We start from the raw sequence: 27217 nt of genomic DNA on the forward strand, positions 1-27217 counted from the left end.
ACAGTGAGTGATTGTCTTAATATCCCCTGGTTTATTTTTTTCCTGTCCTCGTCTTCCACTTACCCTTCACTTATTAAACAATAATTTCTGTTTGTTTGTTTGATCTTGACCCCAGTTTTTCTTGCTTTTTTTCTTCCTTTCCTCTTCCCCTGATCCAGTTGAGAGGGGGAAGTGAGTGAGTGACTGTGTAGTGCTTGGCTGCCCACTGGGGTTAACCCACCACAAGTATGTATGGATCATTCCTAGTCTTCCCAAATTTCAAATCCATGTAAAGTTCCCTATATTAAAAAAAGAGATGTCAAGCTGAGGGGATGGTCCCTTTAGCAAACCTGTCTACCAGGTGTTCATGAAGCACATCAGATACCATGTCCACACCCCATGGAGAGAGGCATGAGAAGACAATGCCCACCATCACAGCACATGGCAATGCAGGTTTTGTTCCCAGCAGTCTGGGATGGGTTTTGGATAGGTCAAATAAAAAGCCTGGGTCTATTCAATATGCTAGCAGGGCAAAAGACTCTTTCCTGGTCACCCTGTAAACAGTCTTTGGTGGATATACCTTAGTGAGCGGCAGCAGTCACAGGGCTGGAGCCTTTTCTGGGCTTCTGTTCACTGGTGTGTTGTTCCCACTGAGCATTATGTTATTCCCACTGAATTTGTACATCTTAGCACATGAATTAGTACATGAATTCAATAGTAAGTGAACTAGTATGTGAATTCACAAAACTTACTACTTCCCCCTCCATGCTGTGTAGCCATTTCAGAACAGCCCTGCCTGAACAGCCACGTGTAGTTGGAACACACAGAGATAAAACACAGAGACCATTGCTTGCTTTTGAATTATTTATTGGGTTTTGCAGATAACTAAACCCCTGCAGAGGGGTCTGAGTGGGCTGCCTAGGAAGGGTGATACCCCAGAGCCTGGGATGTGCCTCCCTCACCCTCTGTGGAGGACATTTATCTGTACTTCTCAGTCAGGACAGAGGAAACACTGGACAGGAACTTGTCCCATGCAGCATGAACTTCTGGGGTGAAGTCGCTGGGATAGTGAGCAGCCACGGAGCACAGGATACAGTGGGAGAGCAGCTGGAAGGGAAAACAGGATGAAATCCATTATAATCAGGATCAGATCTGAGGCTGGGGGTCTGCAGTGGAGCTTGGGCCCAGCTCTGGGATGACCCAAGCAGGGAAGAAGCACAGTTGCCTTTGGTATAGGGAAACAGGCACTGCTTGCTCCCATTCCCTCTTCCAAATGTCTCTTCCTTCCTCACCCAAGGGAAATGCAACAAAGTGGAAATGTTCAGAATTTACTGAGACTTTGTTCAAGACAGGTGATGTAACTGGGTGTGAGGGAGATCCATGAATTACAGCAAAGACAACAGAGACTCGAGTCTGTCTAAGACAAACCACAGGAGCCCCTTGAATAATTATTTGCCTACACTAGACCAGAACTTTAATTATAAGATCCAATCTCAGGTTAAAAATCAGATGGGCAACAAGGGATCAGGGATCAGACTGTGGTCTCTAACAGCTAGTTTGCCCCCCTGGAAGTCTCTGTGCTCACTCACCTTGAAGTTGACGGGGTCCACCCTGAGGATGTAAGCGTGCAGCTCGCTGAGCTTGGCCAAAGCCCCCCGAATGTCATCCACGTGCTTCACAGCCTCCCCGATGGCATTCATGACCTTGGAGCCGTGCCCACGGAGCTGAGCTGAGCCCTGGCTCAGGTCAAAGTGGGGGAAGTAGGTTTTGGTCTGGGGGAAGCTGAAGAAAAGCCTGGAAGAGAACATGAGAATGAGGTTTCAGCAGTGGAAGTGGCATCCATGAGGTGGGAAAAACTCAGAGCAAGTGCAGTGTGAACCTTCAGTGGTGTAACAAGGATTTAGGAGCTCTGGGAGCAGATCCTTCTGCTCTTAAGCCTCTGTTGCAGCACGTGCAGATTAGACAGCAGGCTAATCTGAAATACTAAAGAAGAATTAAATAATTAAAAAAATTAATGTATTTTTGCTTTTGTTTGTTTCTAGTAAAGAATAGCCCCAAATTGTCACCAAATTTCTCCTCTTGCATTGTAACCCAGTTTCCTGGACCTGCAAACTGAAATGAGCTGAATGAATCAGAATCAATATGAGTGGTTCTCTAGAAGGAGAACCACAATATTTTATACTGAGCTGTAAATAAAATTTAAATAACTTTGAGTAACACAAGAATTTCTGAACAATTTCCAGACTATTATCTCTTTTGAGCCAGCTTATTTAATTAATAAATCCTGAGGCATCAGCATGAACTTTGGATTACTGTGTCATCTGCAAACAGGGGATCCAATTGTCTTGTTTCTTAAGAGTTTGTTACTTATCACAACTGGAACAATGAGATCTGAGCATCCAGTGAATTTAGTGAGTGGATATTATCTCAGAAAGTGTAAGAGAAAGGGCATCACTTGTACAATAAACCACTGCAAGTTCATCCTCTCACAGGGATAATGCTGTTTCAGGACACGGAGTATGAATGACTTTGAATTCCTTGCCAGTGCTCCTGGCTATGACTTTTTCTGAATTGCTGTAAGGAGGAAAAAAACTCCATTGAACTATTTGGAAAATGATGGTTTGCCATGAGATTTTGAAGCATTTAGTAGCACAGATATAATTCCCAATGATTACTCACCGAACAACACAACTCCCCATCAACTCTCAGTGGTCCAGTTTGCTCTCACTCACCCAAGCTCTACCTGAGATGCATCCCAATAGCAGTGTCCCAGGAGGGCACTCTTTGGAGGAGTGCTGGGGCCTTACCTCTCCAGTGATTCTGCCCCAATGGCATCAGCCTGGGTGGCCACCTTGGCCCAGATGGTGACCACGGCGGCTTTCTCGGCTTGGGTCAGTGTCATGGTGCAGGAGGTGCTGGCTCTGTCCCTTGCAGTGACCGCTCGGAGCAGGTTTGGGCTCACCACCCTGGCAGGCCTGGTTATAAAGGGGAAGGGGAGAGTGGCCCTGGGCACCTGTCCACACTCATTGGTCACTCCAGAGGCACTCCCTTGGAGGGGGGCCGCTTATCTCCCCAAGGAGCTGTGGCTATTCTAGCGAGGGTCAGTGTGCTGCCCTCCTTGCTGGCCGGCCTTATCAGCTTCTGGCTTCTGAACAAAACCACTGTGTGGCCCAAAGAAATGGTCTGGACATGTATTGATACATGACCAGAGAGATAATGCTGGACAATGCCACTGAGGAAGCGTTGGGACACATCTTTGAGCCAAGGAGTGTAGGGACTTAGAGCATACTAAGGAGCTTGGAGAGCTCTGCTTTGCCTCTCTTGGTTCACAGGTGTGAACACAAGACTCTGAGCCTTTCTGGGCCATGTCATACACTTCCAGTGTATGTGGCTGCCCTGTGGCACAGTATTGCACATGAAATTGTTACTTGGTAGTGGTACAGACAGGCTGGGAGATGTGTGGTGTAGTTCAGAGGGACAGTGAAACCCTGATCTGGTGAGAAGAAGCAGAGATTTTGCCACTTTCTTCAGCACTGCCAGGACTTCCCTTTGCCAGCCTCTTGCCAAGAATTAGGGACCTACTCTGCAATTGATATGGATTATAACAGCAGTGGTAGTAATGTTTCCTATGGATAACAAAGTTTGTAAAATTGAGTATGGTCCTAAAAAAAAAGTATATGTTGAGAAAGCCCAGTTAGACGTTCGTTTTCATCACTAACTGTCTCATAGTGCACACCTCTAATTTCTTTGTACTGTAAAATAGCCCTGAGCACCACAGCCAGTGCTGGGCACACACAGGAATACCTGGTACCACAATAGACTCTTGGTAGCATCAGGACATGGGCACACTGGATGGGTGAAGAACCAAACAAGCAAAACAAAGACCAGCAGAGGTCTGTAATCACAGATAAGTGGGCAAAGTGTCAAAGAAAGGCCCTACTGGAAATAGTCGCTGCTGAAGCTCTGGTAATGAATACCCTGCCAGCTCATGAAGCAGAAGTAAATCTTTCTGCCATGCTGATAAACTCCAGCAGCCTTACACATCACCACTGAGCACTGGCAGCCTGGCATGGAAAGCTGGCTGGTGCAGTAGGAGAGGTCAGATAGTGTTCTCTGCCCAAACAGTCCTGCACACTTGTGCAGAGAAGGTTGATGTATCTCAGCCAGATTTCTCACCAAGAGCAACAGAGTGTGCTCCCCAGCCAGGGGCATCCTGCTAAGAGGAAAGCCTGAGGGATCTGATGATCCTTGGGTCATGCTTGGATCGGAGTACCAAAGTACAGGTGTCCCAAAGGAGTGTGCACCAGCCTTGGAGACCCCTGGGAGCCACAGTGGGGCTGGGCTGTGCTGCTGGGTGGGTGCTGGGCTTGGAGTGGGAGCCATGTGTGCTGTGTGTATGACAAGGTCTCTTCTGTGCTGTCACATGGGCATAGGTGTCTCCTCTCTGGGGACACTCCATAGCCTGGGGGACTTGATCCATACACTATAAACCCCACTTTCCTGGGAGTGTGGCTCTGCCTCTGCATCCTGGGGTCAGCTGGGCATGAGCCAGTGGTGCCAGAAAAGTGTAGGGATGAGGTCAGACAGCAACTTGTGTATCCTCTGGTGTCCCCAGTGTCCTGGGATAAGCAGCACTTCCTCTGACCCACCCCTTGTACTCATCGCTGGGCTCTGAATTTAAGCCTCTCTGCATGTCACCTGTCACAGGAATTAGGACAAATCTTGGGCTTTTCCAAAAAGCAGGCACAAAGCACTTGGTGCTTCTTGGTCTGTGAGCCTGGCTGGGCTTGGTGTTCTTGTATTATCCTCCTTTCTGTGGAGGCCAACAACTCGTCTGGGATTTAATTTCAGATGGTGTTCGGTGCCACAGCTACTCCTCAGCCCCCCTGCCCACAGACTGGGTAAGAGAGAATACAGGAGGGAGCTCACCTGAGAGCAAGGGAGGACAATCACATTCCTATAAGGAATATTATTGGAGAGCTCTTTGTATGTATTCCCTTTGATAATGCCATACATGTCCCCTGAAGCCCCAGAGCTGACTGCCTGCAGAGGTGCAGAGCAGTGCAGTGTCCAATTCAGAGTTCTCGGACAGCATGGGCAGCAGCCAGGGCACAGGACAGCACAATATTCAGTTTATACAGCTTAAATGGATGGCACTACCAAAGGAGGCTTTCACCACCCCTTGCTACACACATTTCCAGAACTTGCAGTTTTTGATTAGAAACATTACTTTGAAAAGAAAGATGCTGTTGTGAAGTATCCATTTATATAATGTTTTGTCTCCTCCCCAAAGTACTGCCTGTTACATGGCTGTGCTCCAAGCTCTCCTCAGTGAGAGTGCTCTTAATCAGGGGTTACTCAATCAATGCTGTGACCCAGATATACACAGGGATAAGGCACAGACCATCAGGATTCCTTTCCATTTTGCTGCCCACTGTGTAACCTGAGCATTGGTCCTCCATGACTGCAGGATTAAGGTTTGTGTAGGCACAATGCTTAAAGTGATGTCTGCACAGGAGGATTCACCATTACTGAAATCATTATGGAACTTGAATTATTTTTCTGGGAGTTGCTCTTGCAGTATCACAAAAGCCAGAGCAGCCACAGGGTGACTGGTTTGATAGAAGGAACTCATTACCCTTCCAGGACCAGGGCTGTGCTGGGAATGGTTGAGGGGACTCCTCAGGAATGTGCCTGGTGGAAGAAGCAGGACCCTCAGCTATGTAACACAACATGACATGGAATGTCTGTCCCTGGCTTTGCATGGCCCTCTGAGCCAAGCTCTTCATCCCAGTGCTCCAGTTGCCCATGGCACAGTGAGGCTGCTCCTGGCCTCAGCAATGGCAGGAGCTGGACAGCATGACTGCTGGTGGGTGTTCCTCTGTCACAGGGCCAATGCTGAAGCCAAGTCCTCTGAGAAACCCCACCAAACCTGCCTTCCTCTTCTGCTGCTCCTCACGATGATCCACAGACCCATTTCAGAATGTCCAACCCTTGGGCCGATGGTGAATCTTTGTCAGAAAATCATCAAAGGTGATTTTTTTAAATTAATGTAGGTCTGTTTAATTCCTGTTTCAAAAGCCAGCTTCCTGAGTTTCTCATTTTAAGCAGCAGAAGTGAGCAACAGGCCTGCTGGATAACTGTAAAAGTGGGATTGTAATTTCTATCAGCCTTGATTGTAAATACAGTGACCTATTGAAAGGCATTGCTGAGAGATCAAGGATAACTTTCTCTATTGGCCTTTATTACCCACAGGAACTGTCTTTTCCTCAGGGAGAATGCTGTGGATTAGGTGGCACAAATATCTGCTCTAACTCTGAAATATTTGAGGCATATTGACATTTTGAAGTCTTAAAAGTCGAGTCTAAATCCTGGCTTTACTCTTTAATTTCCTACCAATGCTCCAACAACTTGCAATCTTTGCTTTAACGAAACTACAAGACTAACTAATTACAGCTAAACCTCCAAGAGATGGAAATGACAGATATGTCTGTAATTGACTCTTTAAGAAAGTGAAATTATACTATGAAGCAGACACACTGTGAAATTTTAACGTGGCTGTGCAGTGCTGGTGCACAAGGAATGCTCTGCTGTGATAATTCCATTGCTCTTTAATCACCCCTAGACAAGTCTGTCCCCTCGGCGTCGCCTCCTCTGGCTCAATTGTTATCACTGGCCGTGTGGAGGATGGCCCTGCAGATTACAGGGTGCTGCTCATCTCCCTCTGCAGCACCCACCTCTGCCCCGTGTCCCCGCAGGGACTGCAGGGCAAGACCCACAGTGGGGATATCTCAGAGGGGCCAAATGTCTTAGTAATGCAATGAAATACAGAAGAATTTGCATAAACCCCCAGGACATCCTCTAATATAATTGCTGATAATTTCTGATCTTGGTTAAACACAAAATAAGATGGTGGCACCAAGAGAGGTGCCAGAGGAGTAACACCACCCTTCCTAATCCAGAGGCAGTAGGAAATGCACAGAAACCATGAGGCAGGTGTATCAGAGCTGTGAAGTGTCCTGAGATCTCAAATGAGCAACAAGCTCTCTCCAGCCTTTCCACAAGCACTGGGAGCCCAGAGGTCTGACTTACAGAGCTTCCACAGGCACCCTGACAGCACGGAATCACTCGGGGGGAAAAGCCTCTGAGTCCAACCAGTAACCCAGCACTGTAAGCCCAGCATGAATCCATGTCCTCACATCCACACAGCTTGTGGACTCTTCCAGGGATAGTGATTCCAACTGGGCAGGTCCAGTGCCTGACCATCCTTTCCATGAGCGTGACAACCCTTGGAGATGAGGAGCACTTGCTGCTCTTGGCCGCCAGCTCCCAGTAAAGCTCTGCGGGTGTTCGTGACTGAACTGGCTGAAAGGCCACAAGCGACCCAGAGTGGCTGAGGGAAATGGGCATTCCAGGCCCCGGCAGCCCCTGAGGAGGGACCCGGGGCTGGGACCACCATGCACCCCCAGGTGTGGGCTGAACTGGGGGTGCTGGGCCGTACTGGGGGCACTGGGATGAGCTGGAAGGTACTGGCTGCAGGCAAGGGAAGAACTGGCATAAACTGGTGCTGGGTGTGTAACAGAGGGTGGCATCATGGGGCACTGGGCTGATTGTAAGAACATGTATGGGGGGTGCTGGGCAGAACTGGGTGAAGGGACTGGAGCACAAGTGCTGTGGGGAGAGGCTGAGGGAGCTGGGGGTGTTTAGCCTGGAGAAGAGGAGGCTCAGAGGTGACCTCAGCACTGTCTGGAACTGCCTGAAGGGAAGTTCTGGCCAGGTGGGGGTTGGTCTCTACTCCCAGGCACTCAGCAATAGGACAAGGGGGCACGATGGGCTCAAGCTCTGCCAGGGGAAATTGAAGTTGGAGAGCAGAAGAAAATTCTTTGCAGAGAGAGTGGTCAGGCATTGGAATGGGCTGCCCAGAGAGGGGGTGGATTCCCCATCCCTGGAGGTTTTTCAGCTGAGCTTGGCCGTGGCACTGAGTGCCATGATCTGGTAAAGGGATCGGAGTTGGACCAAGGGTTGGACTTGATGATCTTGGAGGTCTCTTCCAACCCAATCCATTCTATGACTCTATGATTCTATGAACTGGGAGCACTGGGCTGTACTGGGGATGGGGCTGTGTGTGAGATGCTGATCTGCACTGGGAACACTGGGCTGTATTGAGAATGGGGCTGTGGGTGAGGTGCTGGTCTGAACTTGGGATACTGGACTGCACTGGGGGCACTGGTCTGCACTGAGGGCACCGGGCTCTACTGGAATCAGGAATGTGGGTCTGTGAACTGCTGGTCTGCACTGGGGGCACTGAACTGTACTGGGGACACTGGGGATGAGGCTGTGTGGGAGCTGTTGGTCTGCACTGGGAGCACTGGTCTGCACTGAGGGCACCGGGCTCTACTGGAAACAGGAGTGTGGATCTGTGAACTGCTGGTCTGCACTGCGGGCATTGGACTGTACTGGGGACGAGGCTGTGTGTGAGGTGTTGGTCTGAACTGGTCTGCACTGGGGAGGGCACTGGGCTCTACTGGGTCACTGGTCCGCACTGGGCCGTACCGGGAACACTGGTCCGCACCGGGGCCGAGCCGTGCGGGTCCGCGGCTGCCCCGGGCTGCGGGGCGCTGGGTGGCCGCGCTGAGCCCGCAGGCGGGAGGAGCCGATTTGCTCCCCGGTCCTCCCCTATCCCTCCGCGGTCCCTCTGTGGTCTCCCTCAGCCCCGCCGCTGTCCCCTCCCGGTCCCCCTCGGCCCCGCCGTGCGCCGGCGGAAGCGGAAGGCGCGGCGAGCCCTTCCTGCGGGCCGGGCCGGGCCGGGCCAGGCCGGGATGGGGGAGAGCACCAGCCCCATCAGCGTGATCCTGGTGAGCTCGGGCAGCCGCGGCAACAAGCTGCTGTTCCGCTTCCCGTTCCAGCGCGGCGCCGAACACCCCGCCGCGCACGACAGTAAGTGCTGCCGGCCCGGGGGTGCCCGTGCGGGGATGTCCTGCGGGCCGGGGATCCTCCTGCGGGCCGGGGATGTCCTGCGGGCCGGGCATCCTCCCCGGGGGGGCCGGGCATCCTCCTCGTAGGGGCCGGGCAGTGCCCCCCACACCCTTCACACTGTCCATGGGGACCTGACACCCCCTCCAAAGCCCTCGCATCGTCCATGGGGACCTGGCACCGCTCACACCGTCTTGTGAGTCCCTGGCATCCGTCGCATCGTCCATGGGGACCTGGCACCGTGTACCTGGCACCCGTCACACTGTCCATGGGGACCTGGCACTCCCCACACCGTCTGTGTGTCCCTGACACCCCCCACACTGTCTGTGTGTCCCTGACACCCCTCACACTGTCTGTGTGTCCCTGGCATCCGTCGCATCGTCCATGGGGACCTGGCACCGTGTACCTGGCACCCGTCACACTGTCCATGGGGACCTGGCACTCCCCACACCGTCTGTGTGTCCCTGACACCCCCCACACTGTCTGTGTGTCCCTGACACCCCTCACACTGTCTGTGTGTCCCTGGCATCCCCCGCACCGTCTGTGGGTACCTGACATCTCTCACATTGTGTATCCCTGGCATCCCTCACGTTGTGTGTCCCTGGCACCCTCTCCAAACCCTTCACACTGTCCATGGGGACCTGGCACCCCTCACACACCCTCCATGGGGGTCTGTGTGTACCTGACACCACCCCTGCCTCAAACCCCCACACTGTCTGTGTGTCCCTGGCACATCCCACACTGTCTGTGTGTCCCTGACACCTCTCACACTGTCCACAAGGTCCTGGCACCCTTCACACACCTCTCATACCCCCAAGATGCCCTGGCATCCCTCACTCACACCCCTCACAGCCCCTCATAGGGGTCTGGTACCCCTCAAGCACTCCCAGACACCCCTCACACCCCATGCTAATTAAGCCACATTAGTGCCAGGTGTTATTATTGCCCCTGTGCTTTGTTGCTGTTCCTGGGACAGATGAATCCTGTGGGCTTAGGGAGCTGTGGGGGAAAGGGAGAAGTGAAGGCACTGATTTGGGAGAGAAGGTTCAGAAGGAGCTTTAACCACCCAAGGGTAGAAACTATGAAAACTTAGTCCCTGGTGTTGAGTAATGGACTGGAGAAGGTTTAATTTCTCCAGAAGAACAGGACCATGGGGCTGTTCAGGTGCCAGCATTGGTTCTACCTCTTCCTCCAAGGCTCCTGATCCAGGACTGGGGCTGCACTTGGACCAGCATCAGTGTGGAGCCCAAAGGTGCTGTTTGACCTGGGTCCCTGCTTAGGTTATGAGTTAGTTTTTAATGGGGGAGAATTGTCTTTAAATACCTCTTCATTTTTATAGATAAAATCTGAAAAGACTTTTTTTTGACTGACTGCTTCCCTCCCACCCACTCCTGCTTTTTGTGGGTAAAGGATTTCCCTTCCTGTGACTGCACAAGGGGCTTCTGTAGCATTGCCATTGTCCCAAAAACGGAGCAATAATGAAGGAAACACAGTCGTCAGAATTCTACTTTGCTCTATCTTGAACTGCAAACTGTTACTTGTGTCAGTTTTTGTAAATGTTTTACTTTCTCCTCTTCACCCCCTTCAGAACTAAAGCTCTTTCTCCTCTTTTTCATGTGTTGAACAGAAAAACACATGAATATGTGTTTAAGGAGGTAGTTCCTTGACAAACTTGTCTTTATCCTTTGCCTCAGACAAACCAAGAAGTCGATACGCTGTGAATGGCTCTGGTGACACCACAGAAGATCAAGATGGGGACTCCAGGTAGGGAGAAAACATTTCTCCTTGCCCAAGAGTTTGAAACAGAGGAGAGATGGCCTCCTGCTCTCTTGCCTCCTAGTTCCATTCCCTCTGACTGTATAGAAGACAACCTGCCAAAAATGCTTTAACACCAAGTTAGGTGCAACTTAGTGCTTAGTAGTGAGCAATGTCTCATGAGGGAATGCTACTGAATCTGTTATTTTCAGGACAAGGCACAGACCAGGTATTTTGTGCTTGTTAGAAAGGCAATACTACCCTTTCAAAACTAGGAGTATTAATCCTTTGGCAAAATTCTACTTCTCTTTACCTGCCTACCTCTAACTGGAGACATTATTCAGTTGCCTCAAATTCTTCCCCAGCTCGTGTAATTGTTGTATGGAATTGCTGTGCACTAATGAATCACTAATTTTGTTTCTCCAGATAGAGCTGCCATTGTGTCAGTGACAGTAAAAGGAAACTGAGACTCAGAGATAGTTTTTTAATCACAGGAAATCACTGGGTAACATTTGCACAGAAAATAGGCAGTGTGGTGTTCAGCATGGATGTACATATGGATGGACCCTCTAATTAGTTTTTGTAGAGCATTTGAAATCTGCTGCATAATTCTAAATTTATCACTATTAGATATGAGATAAATCTGGGAGAGAAAAAGAGTATTTTGTCTGTTGGCCCATAGTTCAGTTGCAGATCTTTTATTTGATATGTGTTTTAGTCTCCAGTATTAATAAAAAGGGATAGTTGTTGCTCTTTGCTCAGATACAAAATCATCACTTTTCCCCAAAAAAGAAAATGTAAGCTTGTTCTTAAGTTTGGTTGAGAGTAGTTCAGCTGAAATTAAAATCCCCTATGACAGTCAGCATTGTCAACTCATTCAGTTTTCCAGGACTGGGATCTTATGAAGGGAAGTTCTGGCCAGGTGGGGGTTGGTCTCTTCTCCCAGGCACTCAGCAATAGGACAAGGGGGCACGATGGCTCAAACTCTGCCAGGGGAAATTCAAGCTGGAGATCAGAAAGAAATTCTTTGCAGAGAGAGTGCTCAGGCATTGGAATGGGCTGCCCAGAGAGGGGGTGGATTCCCCATCCCTGGAGGTTTTTCAACTGAGATTGGCCGTGGCACTGAGTGCCATGATCTGGTAAAGGGCCTGGAGTTGGGCCAAGGGTTGGACTTGATGATCTCAGAGGTCTTTTCCAACCCAATCCATTCTGTGATTCTGTGACCAAGCCCTTAATGTGTAGCTGTGTCTGTTGGATGTTGCTGAATTCATGTGATACATTATGTGGTTACTGCAGTGATGTAGGAAAAGCTTTTCTCCTTTCAAATGATGGTCAGATGAGCAAACTGCTCCTTTTTTCCTGAAACTGGTTTTCAGTAGAGTGAATGTGCTGGCCTGTAAACTGTGTTAAACAAATATTTAGGTTATTTCATTGTAATGGTGTCCAGAATGTGCAGTTTGAAAATTTGCGCTTAATCTTCAGTCAGGTGTTTGTTAAACTTTTACTGTTTAAAAGAATTTATTTGGATCCGTGTCTGCCATGCAGAGGAAGGGGAGGTAGAAGAGGAGCAGCATTTGTGCTGCTCTGGGTGTTGGTTCCTCTAAAGGCCACATAGTGGGGTCCAGCACAGAACTTGTGCTGCTCACATGGCAGGGCCAAATTTCAAAGTCTCTCTCAAAATCGTGTTTCTTTATTGAAAAGCTTTTTCCCAACCCCAATGAAATCAGCACTGTAAGGACACTGCATCCCACACAGCTGAGGTAACATCCTCTTCAGTGGGACCTGCTCCAGAAGAAAATGCTGATGCTGTTTATGTGCTGAGTGCTGTTAATTTAAATAAGACAAGAGGAGGTTTGTTGGCAAAGTTAATATCTTTCACTGACCAATAAAGGTGGAAAAAATATGCAAGTTTTAGGTACACAGATTCTTCTGCCAGCAGAAAACAAAAACACATCTTCAAAACTGAGTGCAACAGGTTGCTCAGACTTTGATTTGTATCAGACCATTTTAGGAGTAACAGAAGCTGGTGCCCTGTAGTAGAAGAGATTCTAAGAGGAGAGTGGAGATAAAAAGGTGCAGATCCCCTGGGGAGAGTGAGGTGCACTAACTAAGGAAGGAAAGGAGTTTTGTGTTATTTCTGGAAGTCTTCTTCAAGGAAGAGTTGGAAGAAGATTCCCTTAAATCACTGCCTGTCAGCAGCATGTGTGGGTGTTTTTGGTGGCACAGATGGAGGCACAAATGGGGTGGGCAGACTTGGTGGTGTTTGGCAAGATGGGTGATGTTGTAGGTTTGGGTCTTTCTCCCGTTTTCATGTTCAGTAGCAAAGGGTATTTCAGATTTCTGTTGTAGCTGCAATAGTTCTTGTGTGGGTTGGATTCATCCTTTTTTATACTGAATGGCTGTTTTTAACTTTTTATCAGTCTAGCACCAGTTGTATCCTAGATAAGGTGTACTCTTGGTTTTTTCCTAAGCTGTTGGAACCCACATCAATTACTGATCTTTCTGAGCTGACCTTTCCTGCAGCAGTTGAGGTGTGTATGTTTTTTAGGGCCTCAGAAAGGGCAAAATCAGATCAGTTCAGGTGCCTTAACTCCATTTCCATATAACATATTTGTACATATAACTGGATTTTTTTTAGCCTCCAGTCTCAATTTCCTGGTCATTGTTATACTTTTTGATTTTTATTTTTTTTTATAGACAATGGCAGCCTATTGATGATAATCCTGCAGGTTCGTGGTGTGTGTTTGCTTGCATTAATTTCAGCTCCACCGAGCTGTGTGTTTGGGTCTTCAGATACACATTTTAGTTCCTGTTAAAAGCAAGTTGAGCAGCAGAAGTGGGTGAGGTGTGTTGATGGTGGCCATGCAACAAAAAGGTATTCAGAAGACTCACTGTCAAAACAAATTTCCTGTCAAGTGTCTCTCTTTGTTGGCTTCTTCTCAGCCTTTCATCATTTGCTCTTTTTATAAACATCCCTCAGTTTCTGAGTGCTTTACCAGGAACACACACCCCCCACAGCTTATGGAGGTGCCTGCAAGTCTTTTTTTTTTTCCTTGAAAAAACATGAGGCAATTACTTCTTTTGAAGCTGTAAGATAATGCTTAATAAATTGGTTTGAGATGGGTTTTGTAGCTTTTCTGAAGCTGGTATAGTCAGCAAGCAAATATTCTAATGAAGAGACACGTATAGTAACATATGTTACACCAGACTTTGCATTTTTAGTAGCATAACTGACTAAGTGAAGGAGGTTTAGCAAATTTGGCAGCACTGATGTCATTAATTGGCCAAATGCTTCTGGTATAAAACCCCCAAGTTAGTGACAAACAAGGATTTGACTGTGCCTTTCTAACAAACAGTAGTTCTCCTGTGATAACATTTCTGTCTCCTCTGTCCCTTTCACTGGACTCCAGTGTTCTGCCCTGTGTTGGTGTTGAAAGGCTTCCTTTCTGTCAGCCTGTGCTTTTCCATTCAGCCCCCCATCCCCTGAACACCCTTCCTGTAATATCACCCCCTTTGTGTACTTTGCCATTGAGGTTCTCTAAGTTCTCTTTTCAGCATGACCAGCAGAAATCTGCTGTGTTTTCTATCAAATAAATATTGGAGGTTTTCATTTTGTCTCCCCTCTCTGCTGTGAACAGTATAAAGCTTTTATCAAATTAATTTTTCAGTATATTTAGGAAATTTGTTTCAGGAAACAAGTCCTTTTGTATCTTGTTGTTTGTTTGGGACGGGGGTGGGGAAGCAATTGACTGTTAGAATGGAAAGAAGTGTTTCTGATATAAAAGTGAGCACAGCTATCCTGCTCTGTAGAGCTGTAGTAAGGAAGGATTTTGGATTCTTTGCCTTGAAAACTTGTTCTCTCCAAGTTTGCACTTATTGCCTGGGGCAGACAGAGAAAGACTTCACGTGTGTGCTGCGAGTCTGGCCAGGCTTGCACCTGCTGGGTCACCCCTGGGTCTGCAGCTGTGGCTCTGGGCCAGGCCCTTCACAGAATCCTGCAACAGCAAACCTTGGGCATCCTCTTTCCCTGAGTCTAATGGGTATGGAAGCACCAGAACCAGTTGGGAAGAGCTGTGGGTCATTGGGGCTGCATGGGATGTTCTTTGGTGAGGATGGTAGGGATAAAGTGCAGGTTAGAATAAAGTGCAGGTTAGAATGTGCTCTAAGTCAGAGTGCAGCCTCTGCTGTGTCTCTCCAGGTAAGCCTGAATTACCAGGGGGGTGGAAATGCAGCTCCAGGTGTGCACTGTGTGTGGGGAAACAGCAGCAAGGACCAAAGTGCCTGAGCCTGTTTGCTCCGTGTTGTCATCCCTGGAATTCACCTTCCGTTAACTTTTGACTCTTCTCAACAGTTATATTTCTTTTACAGGAGTTTAACCCTTAATAGTTCATCCTAGTTTTTAATATATCTCTTTTTTTTCCTTTTGTATTTTGTGTACTTGCCTCGTTTATTTTCTTTTGTTGTGTTTTGTTTTGTGTTTATGGCCATGTTCCCATTTCAGAGACCAATGTCCTCTAACTGATGAGCAATTGGTTTCGGGGTAAGACCAAACGTTCTAAACAATCACCTTTGTCTAGAATGGCTTTCTTTTCTCACCATCCTTTTAATTGTGCTTTGTTTCTGGTTTCTGTTTTACACCGAATGATGAGATAATTATATGCTAAATCACAGTGTCTGTAGGAAATGTGTTGCTAAAGGTTTGTGCCAGGATAATTCCAAAGGTCCTACTAACATTTCTGTGCTTCCTGTAGGGAATCCAGGATGGGTGTGGTACTGTCCATTCAGTGAATTGGGAAAAGCTGTGAGAATTCAACAGATACAGCCTTGGCATTGTAGTTATTCCACAAGGAGCCCTAAACCAAATTGCTTTATGATAAGCAATGACTTAAAAGGACAGATCAGTGAGCAAACTGTTTAAACCCGGAGTAATTACTGAGAGCTCTTCAGAGCCCTGGGTTTGAGCAGCTGAGTTGGCTCATTGCTCTTGGTGCCCCACTAGGCTAAATGGGATGATGAAATATGTGGAGGGAAAAGTGCTGAACTACCCAGGGCACCAGAACAAAACATGCATCTTCACCTAGATACTCGTATCCTGTTCTAAACTACATCAAAGAAAATTCTTTATAAAAACCTTACTTTGAATTCCTGTGGCATAGAAAATGTTATTATCTGTTCTTGGGGGAAAAAGTGAATTTGTGTTTGAGGTTCCCCCTCCTTTCCCATGTGCTGTTGCTGCGTTGAGCTTGTGATAAGAGTGCTGGGATATTTTGGGCAAATCAAAGCTTTTGTTTGTTGTATTTACTTTCTGCCTGCTGAATTCCCTAGTACAGGAGAAGTTTGCTTCCCTCTGGAATTCACAGTGCTCAGACTAATCTCATAAAAGGAGAAGGGACTGTTACTGCCCAATTGCAAAACCTAATCTGCTTCTAACAAACTCTTGGGCTCTGATAAGTCCGTGTTTTTAGGTCATCTTATTACACTCCAGAGGCTGAAAAATGAGAATTAAAATATTTAAAGTAAAAGTGTTATTTTCTAAGATGAGGTGATGAATTGAAATGATGGAAATAACATATCTGCAGTCCCTCATTCTCCATATTGTCCAGAGGCCTAGGAAATGTCTAAATTATGTAGAGCATTAAATCCAGAGTGGGGCTGGAGTGCAGGCGACTCCTGGGAGAGCCTGTGGTGCTCCCAGGTGTCTGTACCCATCGGGGAATTCCTGTCTGAGGGTTATCTGTCCTGAGTGTCATCTGGCTGCAGTTCCAGTACTCTCCCAGACAGAGAAGTCCCTGCTAGTAAGAAGATACTGAGGACTTGCCAAAATCAACCTTTCAATCTCCCCCTCACCACAGAGTCCTGTACAAGGCAGGGCAGACAACACGGCTGTGGTGTCATGAGCCCTCCTGGGGGACTGCTGAGCTCTTACCTGCAGCACCACATTTATCTGTTAAAAGAGCTGCTGGTGTAATTCCTTGTGAAAGTCATCCTAATGATCCAGCTCCCCAGGTATCCCTTGCCAAGGCTGGAGGAGGGAAGGGTAAATCATTTCTTACCAGAAACCGACATATTTTACTTTGCCCTCCTTCTCCCTTCACCCCCCAAACATATGCTTATTTTGGATCCATGTTATTATCATCCTCCTGGCTCCATGATGAGCCTATTAATGAACAGCTGAACAGGGCAAAAAGGAGGAAAAGCTCCCTGCTGTCATGGTGACTTTTTTCCTATTTTGAATGTGATCTCCAGGGCTGTCAGTCCAGGTCCTGTTTGAGGACACTTCCCCCTTTCTTCCCGAGCTTCCCGAGTTGTGCAGCCCAGAGCAGTGCCTGAGGAGAGTGGGCTCTGGAGTCTCTGCTTCTCCCCATGTCTCTGCTTGCCCTTAGTTTGGAGTTTGGAGCAGAGCAGTCCAGGATTTGGGAGTTTGTGCACAGCTGCTCCTTCCGTAAGCCAAATGTAGGCAGCGTGCTGTGGCCAGTGTGAGCTGTTTGTACGCACACCAGGAGCTCTGACAGTTTATAAAGCCCCTCTGTGGGCCTTCATTTCCAGTACTTGTAGGTCTAATAAAAGACACTTCCCCTGGGTCCCACAAAAGACCTGGCTGTGTGCATTTGTCTTAATTTCTGTAGCACTCAGTAACTCAGGGAGAGGCAGGAATATGGTGCATTAATTCCTTTTCTGGGCATCGGGGGCTCACTGGTGGCCGAGAGATAAGGTGAGTGCAGCACACACCCTCCCAGTGATACTGGGTGCCTGCCCTGCCCTCCCCTCCCAGTGATACTGGGTTATCTGGGATACCTGCCTGCTGCAGGGGGATGGGCTGACAGGGACACATAGCCCTGGATGTAAATAAAGAAGATGAAATAAACATTTCCATTCTTAAAAACTGACTCTCATCTGGTTTGAAATCCATTTGGTTAAATGGGAGCCTCTGGGAAATCAGATGAGGAAAGAACTTGTTAATAACAAGCCTTGCACTGCTCCTGTTATATAGAACAGCAGTTTACAGCAGCAGCTGATGTTCTCTTCACTGTGGATTTGAGCTTCCCTATCTCAGGGGACACCATGAGGAACACAAGTGTTTGTAGAGACCAGGCCAATGTTGTGAGGCCACCAGGAAGAGCAGTGGCAGAATTCTTCCCTTGGCACACAGGGCTCTTACCCGTTTTTGCAGCAGTAGCTGCGTTTTCCAAGGCAGACCCCTGGTAGATACCTGCCCTCCTGTCCCACAGCTGCCTTCTTCCCACCACTGATCAGTCACTCCATGGCTGGCATTGGGAAGGGCCTGCCCTGTCATGGATTTGGTTTATCAGTGAGAAAGCCCAGATGAGGCCAGGGCAGGTGTGCTGACCACAGGTCACCTGCTAGGTGAGAACCGTGGAATCTCACTGATGACCTTTGGGAAAGGAAGGACAAGTGTTGGCTGTGTGTTTCCTCTAATTGAATCAGCTCTTTCTTGCCTTCCCCTCTGCCATACCGAGTGGCTTTTAAGATCTCTGTTGTGCTTGAGTGACAGGCTGTGTCAATATGTAGTTGCTTGGTAAGTTCATTAACCTGCAGCTAAATCCAGGCAATGGCTAACTCCAGCTGTTCTGATGTTTAAGCAAACTGCCTCTAATCTTTCCAATGTATTTTGCCAAGCATGTAATTAAATAAGCATGACCCTGCAGTCTTTGTCATGAATGCTTCCTGTTTTATAATTGTGATGATCTGAGAGATGTAATTTAGGGGTCCTTAATTTTACATAATTGGTGGTACTCCAGGTACAGCAATTTAGTCACAATTTACACCTTACAAACTTCTGAGTTAAATACATCTGTGTTTGGAGGAGTGCTCTGGGGGTATGCTTTTTGAAAATTGTAGTAACTTCTGTTTCTGCTCTTCAAGGTTTTCGGATGTCATCCTGGCAACAATCTTGGCTACCAAGTCAGATATGTGTGGCAAAAAGTTTGAGCTGAAGATCGACAATGTTCGCTTTGTTGGCCACCCCACGTTGCTTCAACACGCCCTGGGGCAGGTACGGTCAGAGCTCCCTCTGGGACCTGCCTTCTTCACAGTCTGTCTGGCCTTAGGGAGGAAACTTGGAGTTCAGAATGTGCCTGTTTGGCTTTTGATGCTGGTTTTACTTCCTGGTGCTCCAAGCTGTCCTTTACTTACCTCCAGATAAACACAGTGAGTGGCAAACTGAGGGAGCTGTGTCAGTGGTTACAGAAACCCTCTCCTGGTTACTGTGGAAAACAGTGTGGGTAAAGAGAGGTAATACCAAGCAGTCCAGCTCAAAAAGCTGTTTCTCAATATTACTGCCACCTCTAATTAGTATGGCAGTTAAAAACCCCACCACCCAAAACCTTTACAATGTAAAAGCTGCATCAGCCTTGCTTGGCTTTGAACTCTTCCTGAGGATGGTCCACAAGACTCCGGTGGGATATGTGGGATGTTGACAGAGGTCTAAAATCTTCTCGTGGACCAGGCCAGGCTGCTGTTTGCATTGAGACTTTGCTCTGTGGCCTGTGTTTTAGCTGCTTGGAATGAAAGCAGTTTGCCACCTAAGCTATGGAAAAAGTCCTGCTTAAAGCTGGGAAAGAATTCATCTGCTTCTGTGTGCCAAATATTGCCTGTCCCACTCCTCCTTCCTGATCAACTGTAAGGATGAACTAGGCTTTGGTAGCCTCTCAATCCAACACTCAGCTCTGTCACTGAACTGATTTGGTCTCATTTTTCATCAAATTTGCTAAGTCATTCCTTTTTTCAGGAAAGGAAACTCTGCTTGCCATTCTATCATACTTTCTGGCTATAATTAGAGGTAGAAACAGATTGTTAGTAACTGCCTCTTGATATTTAGAGGGCCAGACTGCTTTAATCCCAGCAAGGAGCTGGCCCCAAGCACCAAAAGATGCAACTGTTCCACTTTAAAACTCAGTTGTGAGCCTACAGGAAATGTGATGGAGGATCACCAAGACTCAGTCCTGGAATGTTTCTGTTGCCTTGGAAGACAGAAGTGAGTGTGCTCAGGCTGTGCCAGCCCATCAGCAGCCCCAGAGCAGCAGGCCCAGGGTCTGTGCAGGGGCCCAGCCAGGGGACAGGACTGGAGGACAGGGCTGCAGTGCTGAACCATCCAGGGCACAGGCTGCATGCAGCACAGATCCAAGGTCCATCCTGGAGGCAAACACACCTCCAGGGCCTGGGCTGAGCTTAAATGGGGCTCCCACACTGAGGGGGGATTGTGGGGACCAAACTGGGGCCAGTCAGGGCCATTAAGCCTTTTTTGTTTCCTCAAGGTCCTGAAAGCAGTGGCCTGTTCTACCTCACATGAGTTTCCTTTATTTTACTAAACTCATCTGAAAGGCCCAACTCTCTATGTGTGAGAATCACAGACTCACAGATTATTCTGAGCTGGAGGGACCCACAGGGATCATTGAGTCCAACTCTTCAGTCAATGGCCCACACAGGGGATTGAACCCATGACCTTGGCATTATTACAACCAAGTTTTGCCAGTGGTGTAAATGAGGTTGAACATTTGTATTTGCATTTTTTCAGCACATTTTTATACATTCTCTCTGCTTTCCAGTCAGTTTAATCCTAATTGCATGAAATGACACTTCATTTCAATTTGTGTAAGTGAACTGCATTTGGGTAAAAATAAACAAAGTTATCAAGTGCTGTAAACACTTTTTTGTTACTTCTTGTAGGATCTTCTTTTTGGGTGTGTCTTATCACCCCTGGAGGCACCCCAGGACCTTCTAGAGTCCAGAATCTTCTAGATGTGGCAGCCACCTCTGCTAGTCCATCTCAGTCTGAAACTGGGACCCTCCTGCAGTTAGGAATAACCTGGATGGAGCTCCTTTCCCATGGAGCAACCAGAGTAACTTGGCAGCCTCTGCTTTGGGTTTCCTCAGAGTTTGTTCTGCAGTAAATCAATCCATGGGACAGCTCAGCAAATTCTTACTCAGATGAGATTCAAGAGTTACAAGAACACAAATATCTCCTCCTGTGTGCCAGACTGCCTTTTATGTAGCAACATTTTGAATTCTTCAAATTCCTTCAGCATTTTCTTTCCCAGCTTAGTCTTTTCATCCGTTTTTTTCTGGACAGGAGGTGATACAAAATCTCACTTGCATCCCAACTCATGTTAGTGCTGGGAGTTTCTTTGATTTTAAGGAAGGAACAGGACCAGTCTTGGAAATGCTATTGAGTCTTTACTGAAATTCATAAGAAATCCTGGAACCTGTAACTGCAGAGCAAATAAACACAGTGAAGTGGCTTTTCCACCCATCACTGCCTTTTTGATAGAATGACATTTAAAAAAACCCAGAAATATGTATCACATCTTCTAGTTTTTCTAATTTTTGAGACTTCAGAGTGAAAAGGCAGTGAGATGAGCTGATCAGTTCATTGCTGCTGCCTGGGAGCTGCTGGGAAGGGTTGGATGCAGCTGTACCTTTACCAGCTGCTCTGCTTTTGCCCCATCTCAGGTGCCAGACAGGTAGAGCCCCACTGTTGGCTTAGCTGGGTGTTTGTCCTGCAGGCTCAGGCTGTTTTGGGTGGGTGTTCAGCAGGGGAGGTTGGAATGTCCTCTGCATTTTGTGCTCCATCTTGTGGTGACACTTGGGCCATTCGGAGTCCTTGGTCTGGCTGTGCAAATTCCTTTTGCTTGTCTTGGCTGCCACTGTTCCTCCTCCCCAGAAAGTCTGAACCTGCCCTGGGGATGGGGCTTTCTACTGCAGAGAGAACAGAGGGGCTGGAGGAGGTGTTTGAAATCCTTCAGGAAGGGAAAATCAAGCCTTTTATTTTAGCTCTGATGTTCTAGAGTGTATTTTCTCTGATTAAAGCAACAGCTTGTTAGAGGATTCAGTTGGAGTGGGGATTTGAGGAAAAGGAAGAATAGGTGTGGCCTGGGATGAGAAATCCTATGGATTTCTTCTTAATCAACAATATATATATGACAATTGTGCCAAGGAATTTAAACCTAAGGTCCCTAATGGTGCTACAGTGCAATAGCAAAGACACCAAGTAAGACTTCTGTCTGTGCTGATACTCATTTCCATTCTCAGGACCAAAATGCTTTGGTTTGAGGCTTCACAGCTGCTCAGCAAAGGCAGCGTTGTAGAGTAACTGTGACACTTTAATTAAAAAAAAGAAATCATAGTTTTATTTTTTACAAGTCAAATTTGGTGATATAATTTGATTTGTCTGCTCTTTTAGCAAACTTGTTATATAACTAAGGCTTTTCTTTGTTTTAAGTTTCTTTCCCTTTGTTACTGGCTCCAACTGACAGTGGCCTGTGGGATTTTTTTAAAAATGTTTTTCAGGTATCCAAAACTGATCCCTCACCAAAGAGAGAGATGCCCACTATGATTCTGTTCAACGTGGTGTTTGCACTAAGGGTAAGGACCATTTTCATTCCATCTGGCAGTGGGATGTGCTTCAGATGTATGAGAGAGTGCAGTAGGCTCACATTCCAGTAATATCTTGCAAAACATTGTTCCTGATTTTATTGGGATATTTTAATTTGAAACAACAAACACGTAGACTGTGACACTGACAAGTGTGAAATTTGCCAGCCCAGTGGAAAACAAGTTCAGTTGTTTCCTTCAGGACATTTTCCAGAGATGTTGGGTTGAAATACCCAGAGTGTAAAGGCATGTAGGAATACACTTTGGAAAACAAATATAAACCCAGCTTAAGCTGGGCTTAAGCTCTGCCAGGGGAAATTGAAGTTGGAGAGCAGAAAAAACTTCTTTGCAGAGGGAGTGCTCAGGCATTGGAATGGGCTGCCCAGAGAGGGGGTGGATTCCCCATCCCTGGAGGTTTTTCAAGTGAGCTTGTCCGTGGCACTGAGTGCCATGATCTGGTAAAGGGACTGGAGTTGGACCAAGGGTTGGACTTGATGATCTCGAGGTCTTTTCCAACCCAATCAATTCTATGATTCTATGATTTTAGTCCTGTCTGTGTCGTGTCTTCTATCATGAGTGAGGTGGCATCTGGTTTGGTTTTTGAGACCCTGCAGTTGAGCCCTGTCCCACTGTGCTGTCAAAGAGGCCACCCTGGGCCTGAACTGGGTGCCAGGTGCTGCTCTCTAGTGCTCTGTGCTGCCCAGGACAGGCCCACATCCCCAGAGCTGCAGTGACAGGATGCTGAGCCCTTCTGACTGTGCAGCTCAGCCCCTGCGGCTGCTTTTGCTCCAGAGGCAGCAGCAGCAGCAGCGCTGCGGGCAGTGGGTCGTGCCCCTCACCATGGCCTTGGCCAGCCTTGCCCTGTGCAGGGTCAGAAGCCTGTTGGCTCAAACAGCACTGGTTTGAGCCCTGCTCATGCTGTATGACAGAGATGTGCTTTTTGCTCAGTGCCTCCAGGCTTGTACTCAATGGGACAGTGTTTGAGAGCTGCCTCCTCTTAGCACTGACATAAATGCAGAGTGCCAGGGAGCAGCAGCTGAGCAGCCACATGAGAAGGTACAAGTGAAGAATAAAGAGGTTTTGATGCTCTGCAGAAACCTTGAACAAATATGCAGTTTCTGCTTGAAATTATTTTCAGCCCTACTCTGTTGACTAAATGTTGGTGTTAAGGGATCCTGGCTTGGCTGATTAGATGGTATAAAGCCCTTAGAAATGTCATTATGTTTGAGCATTATTTGATTTCTGAGCTCTGGCTTCTCTTCCCTGCCCATAGGTTGTTTAAAAATAAAAGAGGGAGCTGGAATAGTTGTCTGTATGGAAATGGTTGATATTAACTTGGCTGGATATAAAGCCATGGTTTAAAAGCCTCCAGCTCCTTTTGCTTGTGAAAGGACCTTTTTTATTCCCCTTAGCACTAGTACTTTCCTTACCACTGCCTTTCCAGTGGTGAGTAACATGGATGTGGCCCCAGTCCAATGTCTTGTCCTCAGCCCAGGAGCAGGTAATTATCCCAGCAATCAGTCTGAATCAAGCAAGGAATTGTTCCCTGGGCTCTGCTTTGGGACACTCCTGGGCCAGGAAGTGCTGAGTTTGTGACGCAGGAGTTGGGTTTAGGTTTCACACATGAAGAGAGGATGTTTTGGGGTACTGCTGAGGCACCCCATGCTTTGGCTGGGGGGAAGTGTGTTTAGATGCACATGCAGACACAAACATTTGTGAGTCAGGTGGCAGCAGAAGGGGTGAAACCAAGGCTCTTTCATTCACAAGGGCTTGGTGAAGTGCAGTGAGGGCTTTATCTAGCTCACGTTTTTCTAGAATCTAATTTCAGTGGTTCTAGGAAAATTGCTCTTTTTCTTTTTTAGCACTTCAGCTGTGTGATGACACTGATGTAATTGTGTGTGTGATGCAGCACTAAATCCATTTGCCAAACGAGACACTCTTGGTTCACAGAGAGCAGTCAAGTTTCTGAAAAGTGCTGTGTAAGAAGCAAGCAGAAATTTTTTCCTAGGATGGAGTAGTGCAGCCCAGAGGGTGGGTGGAGGCCTTCTGAGATAAAGATGAGTGTCCATCTGCAGTGGGCAGACACAGCAGGCAGAGACCCAAGTGCTGTAATCAGCACTGACCCTGCTGTGTTTAAGCTTCAGGGTTACCAACGTGTCGTGACTCAGCAAGAACAGTGGAATCAAAAAGTGATGAGTCATGGTTTGCTAGTTTACATTCCAAGGGATCACTTGCCAGAAGTTTAAATTCCTTTAAATGTCTTAACAAACACGAAGCAGCTGCTGACTCATGGTGGAGCCACCATTCCCCCCTCACCCCCCTGGCAGCTGCACTTACACGATAGATTTTTCCAGGGACTTGCACAAATGCAGTGTTAGTAACAAGCCATATTTGTGAAATGTTTGGGAGCATAAATCCAAATCCATTTGGGTTTGGGATGAAATTATTGGTCATGTGCTGGTAATTTTTACTTATTTACTGCCCTGTCAGTCCATAGGACAAACATCAGTGTAGCGACGTGGGCTCTGTTAAAGGCACTGCTGTGTCTGTGCTCCCAGGGAGTTTAACCTGAACATTGGGATATTCTGCCTTTTCAAATGGCACACATTTTCTTTTCTCACTGTGTGACACTGAGTCCTTTGCTCTTTGCTAGCAGAGTTCCATTCACACCTGGGAAAACAAAGCAGTGCTGTGCTCCAGGTGTGGTGTTCATTTGATGCACACAGACAGGCTCAGAAATCCTTGCTCTGCCCTTCACACTGGGGCATCTCTCAGGTTCTGCTTGGTTGCTGCTAGAGAAAATTCATTTTTGCCAGTAGCCCCCAAGGCTGAGTGTTGGTCCCAGAGGGAGGTGGTTGTTGTTTGGCTGCTCCCCCAGCCCTGTGGCCTGTTGGTGGCCGTGGCTCAGTGTCTGTCCCCGTGTCCCCCCAGGCCAACGCGGACCCGTCCGTCATTAACTGCCTGCACAACCTGTCTCGCCGCATCGCCATCGTCCTGCAGCACGAGGAGCGCCGCTGCCAGTACCTCACCAGGGAGGCCAAGCTCATCCTGGCCATCCAGGACGAGGTGTCTGCCATGGCAGAGGGTGAGCCCTGACTGAGCTGTGGGCAGCAGTGGCACTTTTTCAGACATGACGATTGTGCCTTCTTGCTTCATCAGTATGAACAGGTTTAGGTGCTCTCCAGCGTTCTGACAGCTTTTGACTGTGTGTGAGCTCTGGAGGTGAAGGAGCTTTGCTTTGCTTACCAGCTGAGTTCAGCACAGTCCTGGAGACTGCACTGAGCCATCCTGTTTGGATCTGCCTGTCGGGCTGAGGGAAGAGCTCAGTGTAACCTTCACCCAGCCTACAGCAAGTTTTCCATGCTGGAATGCTGTGTGCTGGGTCACCAGACATCCTGGGTAGCTTTACCCTTACCTGTTGTTACCATGGCGAGCAAATAGTTATAGAGTTTTTATAGACTCTACTTTAGGAAAATGTACTGTAATAAAGGTGAGCTCTGTCTGACAGTGATGCATCATCTCGCTGCAAGCATTAAAAATTAAAGTAACATCTATAAAAACAAAGCATTTTAAATCATCATTTGTCAAATTCACAGTTAGATGTGCTTAACTGAGTTGAGGTTTAGGAGAAGTTGGCAATAATTCACTGTATTATCTTAACACGTAACTTGAGTTATAGTAAAAGCTTTGAAAAATAATTGTAGATTAAAAAGATGCAATTTCTGTCCCTAAGACTGGGCTGATACCTGGTGAGGGAAGAGGAAACTCTGCTTTGAAATCACTTGTTTGCTTTCTTGTTTTGAAATTTTCTGTAGCAACAGAAGGGCCACAGTCACCTTTTCATCACATCCTACCCAAGTGCAAACTGGCCAGAGATCTCAAAGAGACATATGACAGGTAAGTTGGATTTTATTCCAAACTCACAATATGCTGCTTCACACTGAAACCTCCTGGCCTTGTTCCTTAGGGTATTATCCACATCCTGTGCTGTTGACTCATTGGGGTTTGAACCAGGCAGAGCAATGTGAGGCCCAGCAATCAGTCAGGTGAAATGTTGGCAGAACTGCTCTCCTAATCATTACCTCGGTCTCTCTTTGATATCTTGTGGTTCCTGAAAGTTGGTGATGTCTGTCACAGCTTTCAGGATTATTATTTTCTTCCTTAGCAGGGAGGCACATAATGACAAGTGAATTGTAGAAATGAAAAGTGTCATAATATGGATATTCTGTCACTGTAGGAGAGCTCTGAGGCTGCAGCTGAGAGAAGAGTGCTGTGTGAGCACTGCTGGCAAGTCAGGTACTGCCCTGGCTTCATTTGGTTACACTGTGCATGTCTGGACAGCGAATTTGGATTAGATGCTGAGACTTTCAGCAGAATGGAAAGTGTAACATGCTGTTTCTTGACTGGAGCAGAAGTTCTGGCAAAGATTTCAAAGGAGTGTGGGGTTGGGGTTGAACTTGAGCAGGGGCTGGCCCCATCCTCGTTGGGCTCTCTGACAGCCTGGCAGTGCTGGCTCCTCCAGGCAGGATCTGTGCTTGGGAAAGGCCTGGGCAAAGGGGCACAGAGGGGCTGGGTGGGGAGGAACATGCTTTGCCCCTTGACTGGGGTGTTTGTCAGGGATTCAGAGAACGGGGATGAAGCTCCTTAGGGCACACTGAACAATATCAGACAAATCCTTTATTCTCCCTGGATTGGGGCTCCCTTGTACAAAGGGGATCATGGCAGAGCCATGTCAGGTAAGGCACTGGGAGCCTAAAGAACTTAATGATTGCAGAGCACATTAAAAAACTTATATATTGTTATGTTCAAGAGCTGTGAATTTCAGCTTGTTTGAAGGAATGTGGTATATTGGTCCATACAACTCACACAAAACCTGTACTAAAGTTTTAAATAAGGCACTTTTTGGGTAGCCTGTGATTCTAATATTAAACTTACATTTTTCTGTTCCTTTAGGGCTGTGTATTTGTGACTGGGCAAATTCTGATGTTGTTTCCAAACATTTTAGTGTCACAGTGACATCTTGTGGTATTTGACTGTGACTGGAGTAACACAGCCCAGGCTCATGGACTGTGTGATAAGACCCATGAGATAAGGAGGAATGGACTGACCATGGAGAAGC

General features: G+C 47.4%; 2 protein-coding genes across 3 annotated transcripts in view; one reads left to right on the forward strand and one right to left on the reverse strand.

Annotated features, from left to right (window-relative positions):
* Window positions 1-861: 861 nt before the first annotated feature.
* LOC139679365 (hemoglobin subunit pi) lies at window positions 862-2881 on the reverse strand. Its single transcript, XM_071571062.1, has 3 exons — window positions 2787-2881; window positions 1569-1773; window positions 862-1086 (listed from the first exon to the last, which is right to left on the reverse strand). Exons 1-3 carry the CDS (start codon window positions 2879-2881, stop codon window positions 958-960), a joined length of 429 nt encoding a protein of 142 aa, XP_071427163.1. The 3' UTR covers window positions 862-957.
* Window positions 2882-8761: 5880 nt separating this feature from the next.
* The window catches only part of NPRL3 (NPR3 like, GATOR1 complex subunit), a 44311-nt gene continuing 25855 nt past the window's right edge, over window positions 8762-27217 (forward strand). Inside the window, exons 1-7 of one of the 2 annotated variants that reach the window (XM_071571107.1) lie at window positions 8762-8916; window positions 10647-10716; window positions 15209-15247; window positions 18592-18721; window positions 22015-22089; window positions 25030-25183; window positions 25914-25995. In XM_071571107.1, coding sequence (XP_071427208.1) covers window positions 8799-8916; window positions 10647-10716; window positions 15209-15247; window positions 18592-18721; window positions 22015-22089; window positions 25030-25183; window positions 25914-25995 — 668 coding nt within the window. In that variant the 5' untranslated portion in view covers window positions 8762-8798. The remainder of the gene's footprint in view (window positions 8917-10646; window positions 10717-15208; window positions 15248-18591; window positions 18722-22014; window positions 22090-25029; window positions 25184-25913; window positions 25996-27217) is intronic. The other variant, XM_071571108.1, reaches the window with a different exon arrangement.

Source organism: Pithys albifrons, chromosome 16 (assembly GCF_047495875.1).
Source record: "Pithys albifrons albifrons isolate INPA30051 chromosome 16, PitAlb_v1, whole genome shotgun sequence".
NCBI lineage: Eukaryota > Metazoa > Chordata > Aves > Passeriformes > Thamnophilidae > Pithys > Pithys albifrons.

What these genes read in the sequence shown, in the direction of transcription:
- LOC139679365 (XM_071571062.1), bottom strand. Translation starts at nt 2,881, where the DNA reads ATGACACTGACCCAAGCCGAGAAAGCCGCCGTGGTCACCATCTGGGCC. An exon ending in GGGGCAGAATCACTGGAGAG is followed by an intron (nt 1,774 to 2,786) that starts GTAAGGCCCCAG and finishes GTTCTCTTCCAG; the next exon opens with GCTTTTCTTCAGCTTCCCCC. An exon ending in TGGACCCCGTCAACTTCAAG is followed by an intron (nt 1,087 to 1,568) that starts GTGAGTGAGCAC and finishes TTTCCCTTCCAG; the next exon opens with CTGCTCTCCCACTGTATCCT.